The sequence below is a fragment of the Jaculus jaculus genome, chromosome 6 (genome assembly GCF_020740685.1).
Source record: "Jaculus jaculus isolate mJacJac1 chromosome 6, mJacJac1.mat.Y.cur, whole genome shotgun sequence".
Classification (NCBI taxonomy): domain Eukaryota; kingdom Metazoa; phylum Chordata; class Mammalia; order Rodentia; family Dipodidae; genus Jaculus; species Jaculus jaculus.
The window spans coordinates 43,903,947-43,921,255 of record NC_059107.1 but is presented as its reverse complement, the minus strand read 5'-3'; the positions used below and the strand labels follow the sequence as shown (position 1 = coordinate 43,921,255).

General features: G+C 40.6%; 1 protein-coding gene and 1 pseudogene across 1 annotated transcript in view; one reads left to right on the top strand and one right to left on the bottom strand.

Moving 5' to 3' along the window:
• Positions 1 to 17,309, top strand: part of Rmnd5a (required for meiotic nuclear division 5 homolog A) — a 64,203-nt gene that overhangs the window by 28,724 nt on the left and 18,170 nt on the right. Inside the window, exons 3-4 of the mRNA XM_004660509.2 lie at positions 12,722 to 12,856; positions 14,006 to 14,106. Of these exons, the coding sequence (XP_004660566.1) occupies positions 12,722 to 12,856; positions 14,006 to 14,106 (236 nt within the window). The remainder of the gene's footprint in view (positions 1 to 12,721; positions 12,857 to 14,005; positions 14,107 to 17,309) is intronic.
• Positions 6,718 to 7,175, bottom strand: LOC105944155 (annotated as a pseudogene).

The window sequence follows — 17,309 nt, the reverse complement described above, 5'->3', positions numbered from 1 at the left end:
TTTTTTTTTTGTTTTGTTTTTTGTTATAAGAGACATATTAGGGCTGGGCCTAATATGGTAGTGAACAGTCTGTTTAATTTTTTTTTTCTAATATGTATTATTTGAGAGATGAAAGAGACAGAAGGGGAAAGAGGCAGATAGAGAATGGGCACGACAGGGCCTCTAGCTACTGTAAGCAAATCCTGAGTCCTTTGGCTTTGCGAGCAAGTGCCTTAACTGCTAAGCCATCTCTCCAGCCCATCTGTCTGGTTTTGAGGGAGAAACTTCAGTATATTTTTTACATGCTTAATGATAACTTTTTCCTTTAATGTCTTCATAGGATTTTATTCTCTGTTAATGCTAGCAGAAAAGTCTGTGCTGTTAGTGAAGGAATTTTCCTGCCTTTTATTATTATGAACATAAAAAATTTGGTTTTGGTCAGGTTTGGTGGCATATGCCTTTAATCCCAGCACTTGGGAGACAGTGGTATGAGTTCAATGCCACCCTGAGAGATTACATAGTGAATTAATTCCAGGTCAGCTTGGGCTAGAGTGAAACCCTACCTCGAAATCTCCCTGCCCCCGAAAAATTTTTTTGGGGGGTACACAAGGTTATGAGGTAAAAATAAAGTAAGTTTACAGGGACTTGTAAAGGAAAGATTATTATACTTTCAGTCAAAGAGTTGTGAAGTCAGGAACTTAAATATGACTGGGAAGAGATTTAGAGGCCAGGAGCAAGGAAAGGCAGTGTGGTTTTTCTGCTGAGAAAGAACAAAACAGCAACTTGTATTAAAACATAAAGGGTTAACTTCCTAGGTGACTTTTTTACCTAGGAATAGCTAAAGAATGTTTGAGAAAGGGTTTGTTCAGCAACTAGAGCGAAGGGAGTAAATGATGAAAGCAGCTAAAGATCAGCTTGACCTCACTGCTTAGGATGAAAATAGGAATGGTCACTAGCAGGAAGACGGCAGCTATGTGTTACTGAAGTAAGTGCTTTGCTTACATTTATGCATCCCATGATATATAATTTCTCCCTTTTCATATGAGAAAACTAAAGCTTAGAGAGGAAAACCTTTATTTTACTTTTGACAATTTCATATATGTATACAGTGCACTTGATCATGTTCACTACCCATTGCCATCTCTTACATCTCCCACTCTCACCAAATAGCCTCTGGGAAGAGTGCGATCTGTAAGGTCTCACTGTAGCCCAGGCAGACCTGGGTGGGATTCACTATGTAGTCTCGGGCTGGCCTCCCAGCAATCCTCATACTACTGCCTCCCCAGTGCTGGGATTCAAGGTGTACACCACCACGCTTGTTTTTACTTGTGTTGTATGTGTGGTGTATGCGTGTGTATGTGCTGATGTGCTCACCTGAAGTGGCCAGAGGACCTAGGGTAGACTGCTCCATCACTCCACGCACCTGGTTTTTCCTTGTAATGATTTTTTTTTGTTGTTTTACACATTTCAGATGTTGCTGTTTTCTTGTGAGCCCCGGCAATTTTCCAGTTTTCGCTTCCCACAGGACTGGTGTTAAAGACAAGGGTGACCATGCCCAACTGTTTATATGGGTTCTGGAGATTTGAACTTAGATGGTTTTGGGTCCCCTCAGGCCCTCAAGCTTGTACAAGAAGTATATTTCACCACCAAACCATCTCTCCAGTGCTGGATAGGAACTAAGAAAACTAGATAAAGTGTGTGTGTGTGAGAGAGAGAGGGAGAGAAGGAGTGTGTGTGTGTGTGTGTGTGTGTGTGTGTGTGTGTGTGTGATTTCCCAGCCTGTAGTTTGGAAAGCACTGCTGTCCAGTATAACTACACAGAGCTTATTCTATCAGCTATTACCTGGGTATTTCCAAATTTTCCCTAAGGAGTTTATTCCAATTTATAGTCCCACCCAGCATGTATGGTAGTTCCTGCTTCATTTCTCACCTTCCCTTGGTATTGTCAAATTTTAAATCTTTTAAAGTTAACTGGATGGCTATGAAATTGTATCAGTTTTACTTGATCATCTTTAAAGTGGAGCATCTTTAAATGTTTGACCATTAGATTTATCTCCTGTGAGTTTCTTGTTCTTTGTTTTTGTTTTCAAATATACTAATTAAGCTCAATCAGAAATCATCAGCCTTTTTTTTTTTTTTTTTTTTGGGTTTTCGAGGTAGGGTCTCACTCTAGTCCAGGCTGACCTGGAATTCACTATATAGTCTCAGGGTGGCTTCGAATGCACGTAGATTTCTCCTACCTCTGCCTCTCAAGTGCTGGGATTAAAGGTGTGTTCCACCACGCCTGGCTGACCTTGTGCATCTAGCTTACATGGGTCCTGGGGAATCGAACCTGGGTCCTTTGGCTTTGCAGGCAAGTGCTAAATCATCTATCCAGCTCCAGCCCCAACTATTTTAGGCCTTGAACTCATGGTGATCCTCTTACCTCTGCCTCCGGAATGCTGAGATTAGAAGTGTGTGCCACCATGCCCAGCTTCCTTTTTCTTTAAATATTTTTTAAATTTATTTGCACCAGGGCCTCTTGCCGCAGGAAATGAACTTCATTAACGTATGCCACTTTTTTTTTTTTTTTTTTTAAAGGTAAGGCTTCTCTCTAGCCCAGGCTGACCTGGAATTCACTGTGTAGTCTCACGGTGGTCTCAGACTCACGACAGTCCCCTATCTCTGCCTCAACATGCACCACCACGCCCAGCACATGTGCCACTTTTTGCATCTTACCTCACATGGGTCTATTAGAACTGAAGCCATTCAGCGGGCTGTGTAAGCAAGCACCTTTAACCGCTGAGTCATCTCCCCAGGTCAGAATGCACTATTTTTGCATCTACCCAGCAGTAGTTGTCTTTCTCAAAATCTAGTTAGTCTGGTTTAGCCATGGAGGACACACTACAAAGGATGCTTTAACTAAGGCTTGGACTTTGGCTCCCCTCAGACTAAAGAGGCTACCCTGAGGAGGAAGGAAAGGAAGAAAGGAAGGAGAGAACAAATAAACTTTGGCTCAGATAAGGAGGTTTGAAAAATATATTAACATTGTCAGTTGACATTTTAAAAAATTAATGCAAGGCTAGAGACATGGCTTCATTAAGGACCCAAGTTTGATTCCCCAGTACCAGGGCAAGCTAGATGCACAAGGTGGTTCATGTCTCTGGAGTTTGTTTGTAGTAGCTAGGAGTCCTGGTGCACCCATTTTCTATTTGCTTCTTTCTCTCTCTCTCTAATTAAAAAAAGAGTACAAATACCAAGTTTTACCATACATTGCTAGTATTAATAACTCTTAATAATGATAATTTATGAATATATTTGAGACTTGGATGGTTTTTGATGGTGAACACTTAAATTATTTTAATTTGTAAATATGTTCATGAGATGGCCAGAGAGGTAGAAGGACATGCTGTTTACATCTCATAGGTTCACGATTGTGCTTTCTGAAACTTAGGTACTCCTCTTAGCGTCTAGATTTATTGCATCCTGGATTTCTCTAAGTCAAAACATCTTCAGTGGACACACCCTTGATTGTGTGATCTTTTTGTTTTTGTTTGAATCCTTTCTCATTTAAGAACATCATGTCAGACCTCGTTTTAAAAAAATATATATTTTATTTATTTATTTGAGAGAGCATGGGCATGCCAGGGCCTCTAGACACTGCAAAGAAACTCCAGACGCATGTGCCACTTTGTGCATCTGGCTTACATGGGTCCTGGGAAATAAGACGTGAATCTTTAAGTTTCACAGATAAGTGACTCTTTTTTGTTTTGGAGATTGGGTCTGGTTATGTAGCCGAGGCTGGGGCCAAAATCATGATCCTCTTCTTGCTTTTGCTTCTTGCTGTTCTCATTGTTCTAAAACTCTGACAGGGGCTGGAGAGATGGCTCCATTTCCAAGGCTTAATCCCAGGTTCAGTTCCCTAGTATCCACATATAGCCAGAAGCACAACATGGTGCATTCATCTGGAGTCCCTTTTCAGTGGCTGGAGGCCCTGGTGCACCCAGTCTCTCTGTATGTCTCTTTTCTCTCTGCTTGCAAATAAATAAATTAATTCTAAAAAAGTAAAACTGACAGGAAAAGGTAGTGTTAAGCAGGTGATACTAATAATAGGTGTTCCTCTACATTAGCGACCTTGGTTGGTTTGTAGTGTTGCTGACTTCCTGGGCTGCAATGTAAATGAGTTTGGTCACCTAGCAACAGAAGCTAGACCTGATGCCAACTCTGACAAAACATGGGGAAGAGCCTGCAGTTGCAACACAGGAATTTGACATTGTACTGAGGTCCCTTAACCTCCACTTACAATCTTAGTGTTAATTTAGGAGTTTGACACTGTGGCACTCTCTTAACTTCATTTATAATCTTAGCTTTAATTTTTGCTGCATAAGCCAGAATATCAACTATGAAAGGTTTTCCTGTCTTTCTCAGTGATTTAAACTAGAACATCAGAATGATAAAAGTATACTGGGAAAATTGCATTGATCATTCATGCTTACTTTCCAAGAATAGCAGATAAGTTAGAGCTTCAATATAGGCAATCACCTTAAACACTGAGCCGTGTCTCCAGCCTAGAGTTACAGTATAATTAAAGATATTCATACTATAAGGGCTATTTGATTTTTTTCTTATCCACATCATAGTGACCATAGTAAGCTTTAAGAAACTAAAGCTGGCTGGGTGTGGTGGCGCACGCCTTTAATCCCAGCACTTGGGAGGCAGAGGTAGGAGGATTGCCGTGAGTTCAAGGCCACCCTGAGACTACATAGTGAATTCCAGGTTAGCCTGGGCTAGAGTGAGACCCTACCTCAAAAAATCAAAAAACCAAAAAAAAAACTAAAGCTGTATGACAGGCATCCTTGTAAAATTTGTTAAAAATCTAGGGACATTGTTTAAATGCTAAACTTATTATTATTTATTTATTTATTTTGGTGTTTTCATGGCAGGGTCTCACTCTAGCCCAAGCTGACCTGGAATTCACTATGTAGTCTCAAGGTGGCCTCGAACTCACAATGATCCTTGTACCTCTGTCTCCCAAGTGCTGGGATTAAAGGTGTGTGCCACTATGCCCAACTTAAAAGCTAAACTTTTATATTTTCTCTCTTTCTGCCCTTTTTCCTCTGTCAAATAAAAAAAGACAATATGTTTTGTCAAGTAAAAGTATATTTTTAATATATTTATTTACTATTTATTTGGGAGGGGGGAGGGAGAGAGAATGGGCACCAGAACTTCCAGCCACTGCAAACAAACTCCAGATGCATGCGCCACCTTGTTCATCTGACTTATATGGGGACTGGGGAATTGAACCTGAGTCCTTTGGATTTGAAGGCAAGTGCCTTAACTGCTAAGCCATTTCTCCAGCCCCAAGTTATTATTTTTTATTTAATAAAAGCAAGGTACTGAGCAGAATTTATTTTTTTAGTTTCATGGTTCAGACTCATATTGTATGCATTAAGTAACCCCATCCTTTCTTTTGAGGACCCCTCCCATTCTTGGGAGTCTTCCTTCATTTCTTTAATCTGCTTTTGCCCTGCTTAGTAAGATTTCCACATTGCATCAGAATTTGGAAAATTACAACTTAGCTAATTTTCCTTGTCAACAGCAAAATACGGGTATCAAATTAGTAGCATTAACAGCTATTAGTATTTTTACCCTTTAGGTTGAGATCACACCTTTTGCCTTAGTCTCCCTAAATTGCACTTAATCACCAAAAGCATCAGAGGCACTGGAACCAAGCTCTGTCTCATCAGGATTGGTGAAAGCAAAAATGAATCTTTGGGTTTAAAGACTGGGGAATAGAGTGGAGATCCTGTACTGCATTTTAAATCTCAAAAACAGGAAATGTCTTAGCAGCTTAAATGTTTTAATATAAGCTTAATATTAGGTTTTACTTTGATATGTAGCTTAAAACCAACCAAATCAATTGTACATACACTGGCACTTTAGCATGAAGGTAAGCTTCTTTAAAATAATTGGGGACCTTTAAAATTAGGCCCTAGTGGGAAAAAAAAAGTCCATGGTCATACATCCAGCAAATTCATACTAAAATAGTCTTTGTAGGATGAAAGAAAACTTTACATATGTTACAAGCTTATTACATGTATTTACATGGCTCTTTCTTCTCTAGGTACTTAAAACAGTTTAAAATAAAATCAGTCTGTCTGCAGGCAGATGCATATCCACTATACTTAAGAAACAGACAAAGCCACATACCTTTAATCCCAGTGCACTTGGGAGGCTAAGGTAGGATCACTGAGTTCAGGGCAGCCTGGGCTAGAGTGAGATCCAAAAAACAGGGCCACTTGGACATAGACTGCTTTGTTCTAGCAAGCCCTGACTGACCTTCACACATATACCAATTAGTAAATACAATTTAGTGAAATGAGATCTTTAGTAAAAATTCATTTTCTTTTGGCAGTTTAGGTGTCCCTAGGACATTTAATTTCCTAATGTCTACATTATTTTTCAGTCCCTGTATATTTCAGCTAGAAACCTATAACCTGACTGACTGACTGTAAACTACTGTCTCCACAATAGACAATTTTAAAAGTCAGCTATTCCCCAAATCAACCTGAATGGTTCACTTGAATTTACTTTCGTAGCAATCCTATCAAGTACAATTATTTAAGTTGCACTGATATGTCACCATGCACGCAGTGCATAAAATAAATGAGTGTCTTGATTATACTTGTAAATTACAAGTTTTACCTCCTTAAGGCAATTTGGTTCAGACCAATTCATGACTACGTAAACAGTGCTAAATTTAAATATTAGTACTTCGTCTTAAACTTGTACTTGTAAGTAAGGTTTTAAGTTGAAATGTCATTATTATCTGAAGGATTAAATGAAACTGGAACCCAGTGGCTTGGAGGCTTGGGAAGAACACTTGGTGATGGTGGCTCACTAAACTTGGCTCCAGCATAGTTCTGGTTAGCTTGAGATTTAAAAAGCAAACTGGGACTTGATAGGCTAGAGTTCCAATTTGGATTACTAGAAAAGTTGTTCTTCCTGCCATTTTGCATGGCCTGCCATGCAGCTGCTGATGAGTTGTAACTGTCCTTGTTCTTTTTTCCTGTGAACAATCTTCATCTAGGAATGCTGATTCTTAGTCTTCTGTCTAGTAAGCTGCTGTTGGTTCTTACTGATGTTTCTAGATTGAGGGGCTGGAATGTTATACCTCTCTCCGCCACCCATCGTTCAGCTTCTATGTCACCTTTCAGTGTGCTCTTCAGATTGCAGGAATTCCACTACTTATCCTCTTCCTTGCTGCCAAGCCCAGGATAATAGATGTTGCTTCCTGTCAGATCCTTTCCTTTGTCTCAATACATTAGTTTTCATGAGCCAGTCTGCTGAGTTCAGCCTAGGAGCTGAGGCCAACATCTGAGTCTCCTCAGCACACAAGTTTGGGAGAAGTCCTAGTGACTTCGAGCTGACTGCTGCGGCGGAGGCTCGCTCCCTGCACGAAGCCTCCCTCCCTTTCCAGGGAGAGCCAAGGTACGGATGGAATGCAGCCTGCGGGCACCTCCGAGCAAGCAAGCCACTGAAGTCTCCCGCATCTACTGGCCCCAAATTATTTTTTTAATGAGTGAGTGAGAGAGAATTGGTACACCAGGGCCTTCAGCCTTTGCTCTTGAACTCCAGACATGTGCTCACTTTGTGCCCTTGCATCATCTGGCTCACCTGGAGAGTCAAACATGGGTCCATAGATTTTCGCAGGCAAGCACCTTAACTGCTAAGCCATCTCATCAGTCCTAAAGTTATTACTAATTATTATTATTATTATTTTTTTTGAGGTAGAGTCTTGCTGTAGCCCAGGCAGACCTGTAATTCACTCTATCGTCTCAGGGTGGCCTCTAGCTCACAGCTATCCTCCTACTTTAGCCTCCAAGTACTGGTATTAAAGGTGTGTGTCACCATGCCCAGCCTTGTAAAATTATGTTTGAAAGTGTTTTTTCCACAGTTGCTTACTTTCTTTCCTAAGGTATAGATGCCTGGTAAATTTGCTAGGGGGTTACAAGGATTGGTAAGTAATGTATTGGGAGCATCCTGAAGGTTCTGTTTGTCTCAGTTTACATGCACTTAGACATTTAGAGAATTATAGGCAAACCCCTGAATTTGTAATAAGTTCTGTCATCTCAATCTGTAGTAAGTTTCTTCCTTTGGATGACCTTTTGAGAGCAAAATATTCCCATCTTTGGCGGCTTCTACTTGAGTCCAGAAGAACAGCAAAATTCTGCCACTCCAGTGGTCTAGCTGGTATAGCTAAGATAAAAATGTAACAACATAAAAATATAACTTGCTTTGCTTAGACTTATTAATTTGCTGCTATAAACTTGACCCTCAATTTCTCTGATAAGCAGAAATAAAACCCCACATTGACTGTAAGCACTTGTGGTTCTTTGGTATTACTGAACAATCTATTCAGACATACATTCTTTTAGCATTTCGGTACTTTGTATTATTTCCATTGGGCAGGTTAAGTACTAGCCCAAGAACTTTTATTAAAAGAAAAAATTTTGGGCTAGGGAAATGGCTTAGTTGTTAAGGCATTTGTCTGCAAAGCCTAAGGACATTGGTTCAATTCCCCAGGACCCACGTAAGCCAGTTGCACAAGGGGGCACATGCGTCTGGAGTTCATTTGCAGTGGCTGGAGGCCCTGGTGCACCTCTTCTCTTTCTGTCTGCCTCTTATCCTCCCCCCCCTTCTCTCAAAGAAAAAAAATTAGGACTAACAATAATTTTTAAAAAATTAAATTTGAGAGAGAGAGAATGGATATGCCAGGGCCTCCTCCAGACACATGCTCAACCTTGTACATCTGCTTTTATGTGGGTACTGGGTCCTTTGGCTTTGCTGGCAAGTGCCTTAACTGCTAAGCCATCTCTCCAGCCCAATTTTCTTTTCTGTTTTTTTTTTTTTGGTGGTGGTTTTGTTTTGTCTGAATGATTCCATATTTTGAGGCATTTACTTGAACTGGTAGGTGAACATTAAAACCAAGATAACTCACTATGGGGAAGAATAGTGTTCTCAATTTTGGTAACACCATGGTGATAAAATGTCCTCCTCAGGTATTTTGACGGTCCTCAGCTGATGATAGTGTTTTGGATATGGTTCTGACTTGTTTCCCAGTTCCAGGTATGGGTTCTGTTCCACTGAGCAGATCTGTTAGCCAGTTCAAGAGTAGTTGGTTACCCACCATGGGTGTGTGCCACTATTGCACTTGGAGAAGCATCATGTCAGGTAGATTGCTACTGAGTAGCTTAGACCATGAATTGCTTGGACAGATGTTGGTCATTTTCCTCCAGGTGCTCATGTAGTACCTTCTGGCACTAGACAAGCTGTCTGGGGACTATCTCTTTTCCAGATTCCAGCTTGAGAATCAGGAGATGGCTTAGCGGTTAGAGCCTTTGACTCTGCAGCCAAAGGACCCCGGTTCGAACCGCTGGGATGCACGCGAGTCCGAGACACAGATTCCAGCTTGGTCTCTTTCTTTATTTCTCAAGGATATTTTCACTGGGTATAGAGTTCTGGGAATATGTTCTTTTCTCTGGGTCCTAGAAAGTTCCTTCTGAACTTAATGATTTGGTTTATTTGTGTGAATGTAGTATGTGGGCTCTGGAGATTGAAATTCAGATGGTCTCAGGCCCCTCATGCTTTCATGCCTGTGCAGGAAGCCTAGTTAACAACTTAGCCATTTCTCTGGCCCTTCAACTCTGCTTTCTGTTGAAACATTTGTAATCACTTTAATTATATTCCCTCTATAAGTAACAGGCCACTTTTCTCTGGTTGCTTGCCGAATTTTTAATTTAGTGTGTTTAGGTTTCTGTGATCTCAGTGCTTGGATTAAAGGTGTGTGCCATCACACCCGGCTAGCATTTTACATTTTATTTTTACTTGAGTAGACAGAGAGAGGGGCATTCCAGGCCTCCTGCCTCTGCAAATGAACTCCAGATGCATGTACCACTTTGTGCATCTGGCTTTATGTGGGTGCTGGGGAATTGAACCCTAAGTCATCAGGTGTGCATGCTAGTACCCATAACTGCTGAGCCACCTCTTTAGCCCATCCCTGAGCTTCTTGAATCTATGGGTTTATATCTGGAAAACTTGGGAAATATTTTTCAAATACTGTTCTGTATCAAGTATGTTTTCTGGGGTTGGAGGGATAGCTTAGTGGTTAAGGACTGTACCCATGTGAGGCATGCACAAGGTGGCACATTGTGTCTGGAGTTTGCAGTCACCAGAGGCCCTGGTGGGCCCATATTCATTCTGTCTGTCTGTGTCTCTCAAATAAATAAAATAAAAATCGAAAAGTATGTTTTCTGGTTCTCTAATGACATGTGCTAGATCTGTTACTTTCCCAGTTACTAAAGCTCTGTTCATTTTTTAAAATCTTTTATTCTGTTCAGACTGAATAATTACTTTTAAAAAACAGTATTTATTGGGGCTGGAGAGATAGCTCAACACTTAAGACGCTTTCCTGCAAAGCCTAAGGACCCGAGTTTGAGTCTTCAGTACCCATGTAAAGCAAGATGACACATGCCTTTGGAATTTGCAGTGTCTGGAGACTGGCATGTCCATCCTCCTCCCCATTAAATAAACAAAACTATTTTTAGGGCTGGAGAGATGGCTTAGCGGTTAAGCGCTTGCCTGTGAAGCCTAAGGACCCCGGTTCGAGGCTCGGTTCCCCAGGTCCCACGTTAGCCAGATGTACAAGGGGGCGCACGCGTCTGGAGTTCGTTTGCAGAGGCTGGAAGCCCTGGCGCGCCCATTCTCTCTCTCTCCCTCTATCTGTCTTTCTTTCTGTGTCTGTCGCTCTCAAATAAATAAATAAATAAATAAAAAAAACAAAACAAAACTATTTTTAGCTGGGCAAACACCTTTAATCCTAGCGCTTGGGAGGCAGAGGTAAGGGGATCACCGTGAGTTTGAGGCCACCCTGAGAATACAGAGTGAATTTCAGGTCAGCCTGGGAGAATGAACCTACCTTAAAAAACAAACAAACAAACAAACAAACAAAAACTACATATATTTATTTATTTATAGGGACTGGGAGATGGGTTCGAAGTTAAGGTGCTTGCCTGTGAAACCAAAAGACACAGGTTCTATTCCCTAGAACCCACTTAAACCAGATGTATAAGGTAGCATACGGGTCTGGAGTTCATTTGCAGCTGTCTTTTTTTTTTTTTTGGTAATATTTTTCTTATTTGAGAGAGAGAACAATAGGCAAGGGGAGGGAGGGAGAATGAATGTGCCAGAGCCATGTGCCACTTTATGCTTCTGGCTTTACATTGGTACTGGGGAATTGAACCTGGGTTGTCTGGCTTTGTAAGCAAATGCCTTAGACCGCTGAACTATCCTCTCCAGCCCCAGACTGGACACTTTCTATTGATATTTGCTCGCTTTTTGCGCTGCTGAATTTTTTTATTTTTATTCTTTGGTTTTTGAGGTAGGGTCTCACTCTGGCTTAGGCTGACCTGGAATTCACTATGTAGTCTCAGGGTGGCCTTGAACTCATGATGATCCTTCTACCTCTGCCTCCCTAGTGCTGGGATTAAAGGCCTGTGCTACCACGCCCGGCACAGAATAGTAATTTTTGTTGTATCAAGAAGTTGACCAGGTTGGGTTCAGTTTTTTATTTTTTTTTAATACTTTATTTGAGATAGTGAATGATTGAGGGCACACCAGACACATGCACCACTTACTGCATATAGCTTTACATGAGTACTGGTCATCATACTTTAAATTTTTTATTTTTTAATTATTTTCTATTTATAACTTCCATGATTGTAAAAAATATCCCATGGTAATGCCCTCCCTCCCCCACTTTCCTTTGCAACTCCACTCTCCATCGTATCCCCTCCTTCTCTCAGTCTCTCTTATTTTGATGTCATCATCTTGTCCTGTTATGATGGCCTTGTGTAGGTAGTGTCAGGCGCTGTGAGGTCATGATATCCAGCTGGCCATCATACTTTGCAAGCAAGTACCTTTAACCATTCTTCCATCTCTCCAGTGCACGGGTTCAGATTTATAAGTGCTGATGTCCTTCTATGGGTTTTGTAGTCTCACTTTCAGGTTTTGGCTTCACATTTGTCTTCTGTGTACCAGCCACTAGCAAGCTTTCCCTAGCTGAATTTTTGTCAGTGGCATGCTGTTTAGCCTCATGCAGGCATACTAGAAATGTAGCCAAGCAATACATAATCACTTTTTTTTTTTTTTTTTTTTGGTGGTGGTAGGGTCTTGAACTCTGGCCCAGGCTAACCTGGAATTAACTACGTAGTCTCAGGGTGGCCTCAACTCACAGGGATTCTCCTACCTCTGCCTCCTGAGTGCTGGGATTAAGGTGTGCGCCGCCACGCCTGGCCATAATCACTTTCTTGACCACCTGGCCGTCCTCATCTCTCTCCTCCCCAAGCCCCTAGTCTAAGTGCTGCACTTCCTGGGAATGTGTGTGATTTATTTAGATGGATAGACAGTGCTATATGAAGTGTGCTTTTAGATGTCATCACTGCATGCTTCTGAAAAGATTGCTGTAGTATAATGTCTAGAAATTAGGTGATTGAGCTCTGTATTTTTCTAAAATATTTTCATATATTCTTTCAGCAGCAATTCCCAAGAGTGACATTTTAGAAAGAAGCAGTAGGAAAATCCTTCCTGTGATAAGTTGGAATTGGGTGTTTGCTACGAGTATGTGAAATGTCAACATTTCTTTCTATTAGATGGAGTGAAAAAGTCATATATTCATGATTCCTTTCCCCTTTGTTTTTCTCCAGAATTTTGATTCTGACATTAGCAGTGTGGGGATAGATGGCTGCTGGCAGGCAGACAGTCAAAGGCTTCTCAATGAGGTGATGGTGGAACACTTCTTCCGACAGGGAATGCTTGATGTAGCCGAGGAGCTCTGCCAGGTAACAGTGGGTCAACTGGGAAAATAGGAAAAAGAAACAAGGGAATGTGTTGGAGTTTGTATTACTTTGTATTGAAACTTTGAATGAATTTTATATTGTAGTTACAATATTTTAATTACCATGAATAACCTCATTTTACTAGGAATGTTTTGAAGTAATTAGAAATTATTAGTACTGAAATTTAGTACCTGAAATATTCTTTGAGAAATTAATAGTTTTAAAATTAAATATTTGAATTATTCTTTTCTTATTTTATGGCTATAGTTATGTTGATTCTAGTCATGAAGCAAAGGTACCAAAGTGATAGGACTTTTGCTATTTGTTCCTCTGCATTTTTTTTTTTTGTTGTTGTTTGTTTTGTTTTTCAAGATAGGGTCTCGCTCTAGCCCAAGCTGACCTGGAATTCATTATGTAATCTCAGGGTGGTCTCGAACTCATGGCGATCCTCCTACCTCTGCCTCTCCAGTGAGTGCTGGGATTAAAGTCGTGCACCACCACGCCCAGCTGCTTCTGCATTTTTGAGACAGGGTCTCACTTATGTAGCCCTGGCTGGCCACAGTTTCTTCTGCCTCAACGTTACTAGCCTTGGCAGCATGGGCATATACTACCATGCCCAGCTCCTACTTCTTACTTTGATAGTGAAAGAGTTTTATCAGAAAAGAAGACGGTGACAAAAATATAAATGTTATTTTTGTGATCTAACACAACTTATATATTTATCAAATGATCTTCAAAGTAAAATTTTTTCAGGTAAGCATCATCTCTTTTACTACTATATATGAGGTTAGGAGGTCTCAGAACATTTACCAACACTATGTATAGTCATCATAGTGGCAGCATTAGTCTCTGTCACAAAGCACATATAATGCATACTAAAAGGAAATGATTTTTTAGTTTTGTTTGTTTTTTGAGGTAGGGCCTCACTCTTGGCTAGGCTGGCCTGGAGCTCAGTGATCCTCCTACCTCTGCCTCCTAAGCACTATGATTAAAGTTGTGTACCACCATGCAGGAAATGATCTTTGATGGTTTGTTGAATATTTTATAATCTAAAAAACAGACACTATTTAGTGCTATGAATATACTATGATTACTGCTAACAAAGTTCTTTCTTTCTGCCTATGTCTCTGTCCCCCTTTCCACCCATTTCAGGAATCTGGTCTTTCTGTAGACCCAAGTCAGAAAGAACCATTTGTGGAGTTAAATCGAATATTAGAAGCATTAAAAGTCAGAGTTCTGAGACCCGCTCTGGAGTAAGTTACTCCATTTGTTTTCCTTTGCATACTTTGAGAGAAGTCTCTGTAAGAAAATTTAATTAAGAAAAAAATAAATTTAAAACATAATAGAAATGTTTAAGTATGTTTATCTTACCGGAGGCAGACTTTGAAAGAAATCGAGGGAGAACTATGTTATTTCTTTTAACCAGCTGAAATATGGGGATGTGCAATATGAGAAAACAGTTAGTACCTATTTAGCTTGTCAGTTGGTGTAAGAGCAGAGGGTTTTCTATATCTATGCTCTGCTACTACTTTCTGTGGACTAGCATTTATGACTGAGGCACCATTGTTTAGACAGCCCCAGCTTGATATTTGAGCTTCCATAATGTGCTGGTTTCTGTGTTAATGTTCTAAGAAACAGTTTAATTCTTAAATAGAATTAGGTGGTATGGGGGCAGAGAGATGGCTCAGCAGTTAAGACACTTGCCTGCAAAACCTAACAATCTGAGTTCAGTTCCCCAGTACTCAATATAAAGCCAGATTCACAAAGTGGCGTGTGCATCTGGAGTTTGCAGTGGCTTAGATCTAGGCCCCAGTACTCCCATTCTCTCTCTGCCAGACATGATGGTACATGCCTTTAATCCCAGCACAGAAGACCAAGGTAGGAGGATCACTGTGAGTTTGAGGCCAGCCTGAGACTACACAGTGAATTCCAGAGCAAGACCGTATCTTATGTGCGGGGGGTGGGAGGGGTATTAGATGGTATGTATGAAGAGAGCAAATATTTATTGAAGGATCTGGATCTCTGTTTCTGTGTATGTGGTATTAAGGTCTTTCATATGCTAGGTAAATGAAATAGCCCTGTTCCTAATTACTGTGGATTTTGATGATTTACTTTGAACTTGACATTTACCTGAATTGCATAAAATTTAGCTGAGTAAGCTGCATTAGAAGAGGTATGGCAAATGTTTTCATAGACAGCCAAATAATAAATATTTTAGGCTTTGCAGGCTGCACAAAATATTTGTCACATTTTTGTTTTGATTTATAATGCTTTAAAAATGTGAAGTCATTCTTGGCTTTTTGTCACAAAATAGGCAACAGCAAGCTAAATTAGCTTGGTTTTTGACTATTCTAGATTTTTTTTTTTTTTTTTTTTTTTTTTTTGAGGTAGGGTGTTACTCTTGGTCAGGCTGACCTGAAATTCACAATGTAGTCTCAAGATGGTCTTGAACTCACAGCGATCCTCTACTTGTGCTGGGATTAAAGGCGTGCGCCACCACACCCAGCCTATAGTAGAATTTTTAATGTGAAGGTCACTAGGATATCGATAATAAGTAACTCAAATGAAGAGAAGTGAGCTGGAGCAGTAGTTCAGTCAGTAAAGTACATTGTAAGCCTGAGGACCTGAGCTCGACCCCTCTCACCTATGTAAAAGGCCCTGCTGGGGAGTCAGAAAACCAGGTCCCTGGGCCAGTTAGTCTGCCTAATTGGCCAGCTGTAGACTAATGAGAGGCCTATCTCAAAGGTGTATGGCATTCCAGAAAATGACATCCGAGATTGTCCTCTGTCTGGCCTTCCCATGCATGTGCATTCACATACATACACTCCCAAATAATACACACACACTGAAGAATGGCTGGAGAGATGGCTCAGTGGTTAAGTGTGTTTCTATGCAAGCATTGAGGGTCAAGGGAGGGGCTCTGAGACCACCCAAGTTTGAATCTCCAGCAAGCAATAGTATCAGTAAGACTCCATTACAAGTAAAAAACAGGCAGGCAAGTGATAGAAGGGAACACCCGATAATCTCCTCTGGCCACCGCACACCACACACACACATACCATACCACACATACTATGCACACACACCAAACAATTGAAGAGGACTGGGAATATGACTTGGCAAGAGCTCAATCCCCCAGGACCCACATAACCAACTGTGTGTGGCCATGCACACCTATAGCAGTGAGTAGAGGAGTGCTGGGGCTCACCAAACCACAGCTCCTTACTCAGAGAAAGTCTCTTACCTCAAGGAAAATGCCATTAGAAAGTACATATGATGTTCTGTGGCCTCCGTGTGTGCATGGGCTTGTGCATTTGCATATGTGCACACACCACACATACTACACACACACTCATGAAGAAACTGATTGATAGAAGTAGTGAATTCTGCTTAGAATTCTAGTGTTTTAATAGCTAATAGTTGGGGAAATTGATGTGGATTTATTTTATTTTTTAAAAAATTTTTATTAGCATTTTCCATGATTACAAAAAAATATCCCATGGTAATTCCCCCCCCCCACACTTTCCCCTTTGAAATTCCATTCTCTATCATATCACCTCCCCATCTCAATCCTTGTATTACATATATACAATATCAACCTATTAAGTATCCTCCTCCCTTCCATTCTCTTCCCTTTGTGTTTCCTTTTTAACTTACTGGCCTCTGCTACTAAGTATTTTCATTCTCACGCAGAAGCCCAAGATGTGGAATTTTATTAAGGGTACATTTTATGACTTTATGTACTTGAGAGGGATACAGAAAGAGAATGGGCATGCCAGTGCCTCCAGGCACCTTTTGTTTTATTTATTGAGATTGGGTCTTGCTGTAGGTCAGGCTCACCTGGAATTCACTATTAGTCTCAGAGTGATCTTGAACTCATGACAGTCTTCTTTCCTCTGCCTCCCGAGTGCTGAAATTAAAGATGTGTGCCACTCAGCTAAATACACATTTTAAAGTTGCATTTAATAGTTAATAGTTGGTGAAATTCATATGGAGTTTTATTAAATGTACAATTTTTTACACTTTATTTATTTGCAAGCAGAGAAGGACAGAGAGAATGGGTGTGCCAGGGCCTCTGGCCACTGCAAACAACCTTCAGATGCATGCACCACCCTGTACATCTGGCTTTATGTGGGTACAGGGAATTGAACCTGGGTTATTAGGCTTTGCAGGCAATTGCTCTAAGTACTAAGCCATCTCTCCAGCCCAAGTGTACAATTTTTTAAAAACTTTTTGTCATATGTTCTTTCTTTTAAAAAAAAATTTTATTAATTAGTTTTGTATTCAGCAAATAGTCAGTTTCGTACCATTATTAGGCTCATCCGTGACCTACCCCCTCCCCATTGGTCCCTCCTTGTTGAGGTATATGGGTCATGCATTGTGGAGTTAGCCCCCAGTTATTGGTATGATAAATGTCTCTGCATATCATGACCCAACATGTGGCTCTGATATTCTT